Consider the following 9,386-nt stretch of genomic DNA (forward strand, 5'->3'; position numbering starts at 1 on the left):
ACACGCCGCCCCCCTATTTACAACACTGTTCCAGATGTGTCCAGCGCATTTTATGGAGGACTGTTTCCTGATCCTGGTAGAGTAGACTACAATGCCGGCTGTTCTGACTCCGAGACTGTAAGTACGTTTTTTATATTTAAAGAGTTTTTATATTTTATATATTTAAAGCGAGTTTTTTGGGCAGTTTAGCAACATCATATGACCCCTTTAACAGTAGCCATTTACTTTTTATTATAAAGTACATATCAGTTTAGATAGCAGGGCCTTTGAAACTCCCATAGATTAGGCTATATTTTGTAAATATTTACTTTTCAACATCAAGTTAATTACCAATAGATACAAACCAGGTTATGACCTACATTTTTTTTCCTAACTGAGTGTCCTGTTTCTATTAAAGCAAAATAAGTCAGGAATGGTAATTCAAGTTGACATTAAACTAGGTAAGATATCCTGTGTGGACACCAAAAACACAGCATGCAAAACACAACACATGCTGGGAGTCAATTACCCTGGTCTTTTCAGAAAGGGATAAACATAATCAACTGGTAACTGTGGGGACCTGATGCACGCAATGTTTTAGTGAAGGACTATGTTGGGTGAAATGTCATACACATGCATTTTGGGATAAGATCTGTGCATGGTCCATTAGTCCAGCTTCTGTCATGAGGACACCAGCTTTCTTTCTTTTTCACCGCCATTAGGGCAAAAGGCTATTTAACAAGTATGATCGTGGAGCCTGGTAGAGCAGTGAAAGCTGTAGGATAGAGTAGCTGACCTTAAGTACATTGGAGCTCTGACGTGCTGAGAACAAATTGGAGCTGTCCAGCCCGGACCCCACCACTCAGAACAATGAGGCTATTTTACAGCTAAACAATTTGTAAAGCATGACTCTATTCAGCAGGGAGCGAGACTGCGTGTCCTGTGAGTGTATCTGAATTCATTTGTTTCAGTGTCTTTATACATGTGTGTGTGGGAGACAGAAAGCAACATTCTAGGAAAAGAAGAAATATTGCATGACATTCAATCGTCTATTGAGGCCATGATGAATTCAGATGTATTGTGCATTTCATGGCACATACAATATGAAATTGTTTTTAAAGGCATAACTATTTCTATGATATTTAAAATATATGGTACATTTGTTTTAGCAGCACCAGAAGATGTATGACTATTAAATATAATCAATTACAATTACACTACTATATATGTTTGCCATATCATTGAACTCTCTAATGCACACCAAAGCCGCATTTATTTGACTAAAAATACAGTAAAAACCGTTTTGTTGAATATTACATTGAATATATTTTAAAATGTAATTTATTCCTGTCATGCAAACACTGTTGAACAGAGAACAGAAAGTATTATTTTCAGAGCTGCTGTGCTCCTGTTGCCAAATGCCCTTAAAGTGCTGCGCTCTTGTTTCAAGCCGGCTAGTTCGGGATGAGTCATTTCAGTAAAGTGAGGGACCGCAAAACTCCGTACCAAGATGTGGAGAGGGGTTTTTTGAAGGGGGTGAGAGCAGAGGAAGAGGAAAGAATGTAGAGAGGAGAGACAGAAAAAACACCACAAGACTGAAAAGAAAAAACCCTATGAAAGTGTTGCAAAACATTACCGTGGAAATGGTACCATTAGGGCTGGGCGAAATGGCCCAAAAAATTATCACGATAATTTTTTTCATATTAGTCGATATCGATAACGCTTCACACTGGATCTCACAGCACTGTTTAGTGCTCGCGTGTCCGAGTAAACACATCTGCTCTAGTGAGCTCGCGCCGCGCGGCAGTTTGAACTTTGATCCGAGCGGATAAACGGTCCGAGTGGCACGCTTCAAATGAGTCGCGCTGTTTCATTCCGCTTTTGGAGCATAAACATTATATCGAACTCTTCATACCGTTTTATCGAGGAAAATTATATCGCGATAATTATCGTTATCGAATTATCGCCCAGCCCTAGGTACCATACATCTTTTATCACTTCCTTGATGCTAATATCGAGGTATCATCTGTGTGTTGACTACATGAATTCCCTCAGAGTACCATAATGGCAAGAATACGTTTGTGAACCCTTTGAAAATATCTGGATTTCTGAATTAATTACACATTAAATGTGTTCTGTTCTTCAGCTAAACAGTTTTATTCTTTATGAAGTTTACTGAGGACACTGAGTCATCATTCACATGGCAGTGGGGAAAACATAAATGAACAACTAATAGGAGTCAATTAAGGAAAATAAATTGGAAGTATGGGTCGCACAGGTGCCCTGCTCTTAAAATAAAGGCATACAAAGCCTGGTTGCTGACAAATATATTCTACACAAGAATAACTGGTTCGTGTGAACCCTACCTCAGTCCCAAAAGCTTTCACAGGACTTTATCAGTGCATTGCAGAGCTACAAAAACATTGCTAAAGACTTGGATGTTCATCAATCCATGGTGAGATTTTACAAATGTAGAAAATTCGGGACTGTTGCTACTCTATCCAGGGCTGGGTTGTCTATAACTGTGACTTTAATTAAGATCAGACCACATATTACGAGTAAGCAATGCAGAAATCTGGATATTTTCAAAGGGTTCGCAAACTGTAAATGCCATGATAATTGAACACAGCCAGTCTGTATCTTTTTTTCCTTCTTTTTTGCATTTCATATTTAAATTCAAATGACTCTTTGAACACTGTAAAGTATGAATGTCAGGGACAAACCCACAGACTACATAAAGGTCAAGTAGTTCAATCTGAGAGAAAAAGAGCTCTTATATGAAGTCTCTGCACTCTTGCACTGAGGTCTAGCACAGATTATTTATACTGGAACGTTAAACTGTGTGTGAACGTGTTGGTCATGCAACCGCACCTTAGTCTTTCCCAGCTGCCACTCTTTCTTTGTGACGTCATACTTCGTAAGCAGATCTGCACATTTCTTCCTCTCGTCTGCCGTGTGGTTTTTGTCCCTCAGGATCATTGTGTATCTGCACAGGAAGTGGGCACAGCTTGAACACATACACACATTCCACCTCACTCATTTTACTGTAAGAGAACAATGTACTGATAGATTCGGAAAAACTTCCCTGGCATTGTTCATTATGATTTCAAGGACATTAACTTTATATTACCTTTCCAAAAACTGTCAGGAATCGACTGTGTGCATCTGGAACAGATTTTGTGCTTCAAACTGTATTTTGATGGACTGTCCAGTGGTTTTGTGATGGTCTCTTTGCTATGTATCTCACCTGCTGAGGAAGTCTTGGAAGGTTCTCCGTACAGAAAAGCCTGCTCTACGGATCTTCACTGTCTCCAGCATTCCAGAGTAACGTAGTTGATTTAGAACCACATCTGCATCAAATTTATTTGCATTCTGGAAGAAGATAGAAGGAGATGTCCATCAGCATTGATATCAACTGGCTATGCCCAATATTACTTGAAATTAAATGGATCAATACTCAATATTTAACAGTTGTCCTATTAGACTAACACAAGTTAACATGAAATAGTGTTCATAATAACATATTTGATTTCCGTAATCTGATGCAAGTTTTTCTTAGTTTATTGGTCTTTCCTCATTAGCAATTTTTTGATGATGATGATGATGAAGAAAATTGTATACAGTTACCCATATTGTTAGTTACTATTGTGTTGTAGTGTCTCAATATCATTATTAAATAATAAAAAGGATAAACAATAGAAAAACAAGAAAAGAAAAAAAAAAACATTTTGAGTGCCAACATTTGGGTGTGATACTTAAACTTAAAATATGTTCTCTGACAATAAATCTTAATCACTTATCTTAATTTAGTCAAATAGATATTTCTTGACAGTTTGATTATTTAAAAAAAAGACAAAAATACTGAAATAAAATACTGAAGAAAATTATTTCTCCAGTGCATGACAAGGGTGGGGGGGGGGGATCTGAAAAATAAGAGGGCTTAGGGATGCTAGCTGGAAAAAAGTTTTTTCGCAGATGTTGATGAAAGATTATAAAGACAAACATTTTTATCTTTGGAATAACATACACCAGATGAATCATTTTCAGTGAGACCAGGAATTTTTATAGAACCTATTTTGGTTTCATTCTGACATTAACCATAACCTACAGTGAGATATCATAGATCTTGTTTCGATCTGTCACATAAAGAACAAAAGATGTCTGTGGGAAGAAAAAGGGGTCAAACATCAACGTCAGCAATGGGAGCTTTCAACTGGGAGTGATTATGTCTATTGTGTGAGGTGTCGCGTCATGTTTAGTGGCTGGATCTGTAGCTGGATCAGTAACATCAGTGCCTGGTGTTCAGCTGCTCCCACACTGTCCTGTCTCATCAGGCCGTTTGATTGTTATATTAAGGAGCGGGACTCCTGGACACCTGGTGCGTCTTAACAGCATGTTCCACTATTGCCTTTTGCCATGTCCTTCATTTCAATCAGCACAATCTGAACTGAAATAGTCATGTCAGGCTAATGTGACAAGAGTCTGAGGTATATTTCTGGTCTCCCAGTAATTTGGGCAGTAAACCTGGGTCAGACATGAAGTACGCAGTATCACAATTGTCTTTAGGGGCCCGGAGTGAGGCGAGATGTTGAGTGGCATAAATGATAGAAGAAAAGGTGTGGAATGTCAGAGGGAGCCCGGCAGAGCGCCAGACGAGGCCACGGCCGTGATTCCCCTCCCTGCGGACAGTTATCACAATACAACAACCCCATCAGAAGCACCAACCTGATCCTCTGCCCACTGAAATGAGAGTCCTCTATAAATCAATGCAATCATAATAATTCCAGTAATACGGGAGGCCACAGCCGTATTATTACAGCTCAATTGTATCATATAATGAAGGGTAGAGGCTCTGTGTGATTTTCTGGCTGTTATCTCTACATTCCTCTGCGGCAGGTCAGGAGTGTGATACTCCTCTCAGTGCCGCTGAAGCGGACAGCCGTAACCTTTGACCCCAGCACAGGCGGGTTTGGGCTGCAGGAATGTGCTGGCAGTGGGAATGGGCTGCTCCAATCTGAGCAGATCAGCACAAAGAGACTCTATGTACAGAGTGCAGAACACGACAGGCTGCTGGCTGTACAGCTTCTCACAATGTGATGACGCCAGATTGTCCTGGCCACTGCACTGCTAATAATGATTTCCTAATCAGTCTTTTTTGACATTTTCCAGCAGAAAAAAAAATTAAACATGGTAAATAATTTTTTTTTTTAATCCATTATTTCTTGTTTGTCTTATCTTACCATTTTTATCCATCATTTAGATATTTAACGCACAGTTTAAGTAGTTTTAGTATTTTTCTTTTTTGCAGGGTGGAAGTTTAAATAACGGAATACTTCACTTAAAAATCTAAATTCCCATTTATTCACCCTCATACCATTCTAAAGCCATTCGGATTTTTTTCATTTAACAAAAAAGGAGAAATTGCAAATTATGCAAATTTGGTTCAAGGTGTTATTTTCCATTCAATGAAAGCATATAGTAACCAGAGAAAGCTCTCGAATCTCATTTGCATTTCTGCAAATTCAAATTTGGTGCATCAATATTTGGTTACGAGACAAGCAAGGACCAGCGCTGCTTAATGTTATTGACCTCAAACATTGCGGAACACATCTTGATGTGCCGGGTTTGACTATGCACATGCTTGAATATGATTCTGGAGCAACAGGGGAAGGGTTAGAAGTTATTGGTGAATTAATAAAATTTGCGTCTGTTCCACCAACAAAGCTATTGTGAAGGTGCAGTCACTATTGGTCTATTGTCAATAGAGTAGCGATGTATAAAACATAGCTCATATCAAAGTCACCTTCAAGCGAAGCAGCTTTCTGTTGGTCAGTGCAGCAAATTCACATGGCCAACATTAACATGAGCAAAACGTGTGTGGGGAACATTTTCCCCCTTATATGAAACTCCCGATCAATTCCTACTGAAATTACTAGATTTCACCTGCAAAATTCTGCAGAGCAATGGTAAATGTGACTGTGATTCAGAAGAATTAAAAAATTTGGTTTGCGTTAACTGCATGGACTATTTTCATCTTAATAATAAATTTGTTTATTATGAACAAGCTGCTTTTAATGTCACTTGTGGATTATTGTGATGTTTTTATCAGCTGTTTGGACGCACATTCTGACGGCACCCATTCACTGCAAAGGATCCATTGATGAGCAAGTGATGTAATGATACATTTCTCCAGATCTGTTCCGATGGAGAAACAAACTCACATAAATCTTAGATGGCCTGAGGGTAAGTGAGTAAATGTTCAGCAAATGTTTATCTTGGGGTGAATTATTCCTTTAAGTTGCTCTTTGATTATTGTATTATATGGAAAAGAGCAGCATGAACATTCATTCAAAATTTCTTCTTTCGTGTTTGTCAGAAGAAAGACAGTAAAATATGTATGAAATGACCTCAGGGTGAATAAACAATCATGGGCTTTCATTCTGGGGTGAACTATTCATCTGAAAATGACATCTGACGTTTTTTTTTTAGAAAATTGATTTTATGAGTGTCTGTTTGACTCAATAAGGAAAGTAAATATGGTTTGAGTGTGATATAGACAGTACAAAAAGTGTCAATCCTACCTTCTCCATGTTAGGTTTGATGCAGCGCACAAAGAAAGGGTTGGAGGCACTTAAAGTGGCCATCAGTGAATGAAGAGAGTCCTGAAACACACAGTCACAATAACACTAAATTACACCCTTGCACAGGAAAGTAACAGCACAAAAACTGCCGTTCAGCAACCACAGTTGCTATTTGCTTGTCCGTCCCACATCTCCTGTTGAGGAGGGCAGTGACAGGGCTAGTATTTACCCAGTCACATCAAGGACCCTTCAACCTGGCACTCTGTCCCACAGTCTCAGACTGAGAGGCTCCAGGCCGGCTTTAATGACAGGGGAACAGGGGAACATGCACGGACCCTGTCAAACCCTTGTGCCCGGTTTGTGGGTAATCCCCTGGCTTTGAGAGCCACAGTACAAGGGCAGCTGCCAAATCCCCTGCACGTCAGTTATGACATGTAAAGCCCCGTAACCCTGCAAACGGGCAGATATACAAGGACACAAACAAAGGGACAAAACACACACACGCAAGGTACACATACAGTCACACAAGTGCAGAAAAATAAATACAACTTTCTGCTAGGTTTTCACTCATATCCTGGAATGTCCACCCAAAATATTAAGCCCACACATGAGAACAGAACACACACATATTATCTCTGTTTCAAAACTTACTGAGCTGCCTCACTGACTACTGTCCACAAACTCTGTTGAAACAAAACAGCATATGCTGGTTAGGTATGTTTTGAAGCATGGCAGCTAGTTTGAGCTGGTTTAAGCTGGTTCTTAGTTGGTCCTGAGCTGGTTTAAGTTGGTCCTGAGCTGGTTATGAGCTGGTCATGTGCTGGTCGTAAGCAACTAGCTCCCGCTCAGGACCAGCTCATAACCAGCTCAGGACCAGCTTAACCCAGCTGCCATGCGTCAAAACATACCTAACCAGCATATGCTGTTTTTTTCAACAGGGAAGGCAGCTATCATTTAAGGGAGCATCGTAACTGTCACGAATCCGGTCCATGAACTTTCCATTTCATTGACTCTCGCACTACACACTGTTGCACATCACCCCGGACTACATTTCCCATCATGCATTGCACTGATTGCACTCAGCACGAATTGCACACACCTGTTTACACTGATTGCACCTGTCATGAAACCCAATAAATTACTGATTTTGAGCATTCTACATAGGCTGCAATTCCTCGTGTCAAACAAAAAGGACTTCATACATGTGATTTAACAACTGATTTCAATAGAGTGCAACAGTGGCCGACCACTTTTTTAGTAGCCTTGGTTCCGAATTTTTCTTTTCTTTTTTTTTGGTCTGTCTTTTAAGGGTTAACAGTCAGGGTCATTCAGACTGCTGCACTCTGCACTATAGAGTTTGATGTTAGCATTTTGCTAATCTAATGGCACAATACTCAGATAAAAACACATAACACATACAAAAAAACACATTTTTGTAAATAATCTATTTCTAAATTACACTGAACTGTTTTTGCAGATTTCTTAAAATACTGAATGAAACATGCCTTGCTTCATCCGCCCTCTTGAATTTATTTTTTCAATGAGCATTGCATTCTGTGAGTTATTGTGTATGTGAATCATGTGATACTGCTTTCGAAAACAAGGTATTTTAGCATGTCTATAATGCCTTAAAATGCTAGGCTAGGTTTTGGGACAGAGCAGTTGTCTCACAATCGTCTTGTCCTGATTCTTTCAAAATATAGTTTCACACAGTTGTATAAAAACATCAGATGGTGCATTCAGATCATTGATTCTGTGTCTTACCCTGAACTGAGAGCTGACGGTGGGTTTGCGTCGGGCAGTGCCCATCTTCAGAGTCTCATCTCCATTCCTGCTACCAACACGCTCAAACAGGTCATAGATGAAGTCAAGCCTGAGAGACACATAATAGAGACAATATCACTCATAAACATCATTCACATCAGCAGAAATGTAGATCAGCAACAAGTGCTTCAAAGTAGCTTGATGTTTAAGTTTTAAATTTAGATGAATGTACATAGGAAATTGTATATCTTAGGCCCAGCAAGTTTTTTGAACAGCTTTTTGCCTTTATTACATGATTTTAAAGGGTCCTTCAGTATGTCAAATTCATTTCAAAAGTATAAATATTCCAAGTAGTCTCTTAAAGAGCAGGTCATATGGGTTTTCAAAAAAAATATTTTTTGCAGTTTGTAACGTAGCTATCCTTCAATGTAAACAGTCTGCAACGTTGTTAATCAAAAAAGTGCATGATAAATATATTGTCTCTCAAAAGAGAGAGTCGACTCTGAACCGCCTGAACGAGTCGTCATATTTTCTAATCTTCTGCCTGTTACCGCTATACGTCACAAGGTAACACATTTGTATAATCCCTGCCTGCCCACGAAATACGAACACTCTGACCTGCCCACAAACACTTCCGCTAGTTAGTGTGTTTACATCATTTCGAGAAGACGCTGTGTTTTTCAGCCTCACTCAGCATACTAACACAGTTGCCACACTTGCACCTCAAATAAGTTAATAATAATAATAACGAATGCAATAAAACTGCTGTCATATCACGTAAAGTACCACATGCAAAGTTTAAGCTTACCACTGAGAAATATCTTGATCAAGTCTTGCTTGCGATGGAGTTTCTGGTTGAGCGACTGCATCAGTATCATCCTCGGACTCGGGCTCGAATTGATAAGGTAATATCGATGCCATTTTTGTAAACTTATAGCATCTTTGTTTACAAGTAACCCTCCGGAGAAAAAAAATAATTATGGTAATGGGCGTTTCATTTCCGACACGCATTGTATACGGAAAGACCAATCACAACAGACTTGGCCAGCTGACCAATCAGAG

The 9,386-nt window shown here is 39.3% G+C and overlaps 1 protein-coding gene across 3 annotated transcripts in view; it reads right to left on the reverse strand.

Moving 5' to 3' along the window:
- LOC107752883 (unconventional myosin-X-like) overlaps positions 1-9,386 on the reverse strand; it is a 73,532-nt gene that overhangs the window by 22,116 nt on the left and 42,030 nt on the right. For all 3 annotated transcript variants that reach the window (XM_016568954.1, XM_016568953.1, XM_016568955.1), the window contains exons 17-20: positions 8,325-8,433; positions 6,561-6,641; positions 3,227-3,351; positions 2,851-2,965 (exon numbers count right to left, since the gene is read on the reverse strand). In XM_016568954.1, coding sequence (XP_016424440.1) covers positions 2,851-2,965; positions 3,227-3,351; positions 6,561-6,641; positions 8,325-8,433 — 430 coding nt within the window. The remainder of the gene's footprint in view (positions 1-2,850; positions 2,966-3,226; positions 3,352-6,560; positions 6,642-8,324; positions 8,434-9,386) is intronic.

The sequence above is a fragment of the Sinocyclocheilus rhinocerous genome, unplaced genomic scaffold (assembly GCF_001515625.1).
Source record: "Sinocyclocheilus rhinocerous isolate Xijiao unplaced genomic scaffold, SAMN03320098_v1.1 scaffold1252, whole genome shotgun sequence".
Lineage (NCBI taxonomy): Eukaryota > Metazoa > Chordata > Actinopteri > Cypriniformes > Cyprinidae > Sinocyclocheilus > Sinocyclocheilus rhinocerous.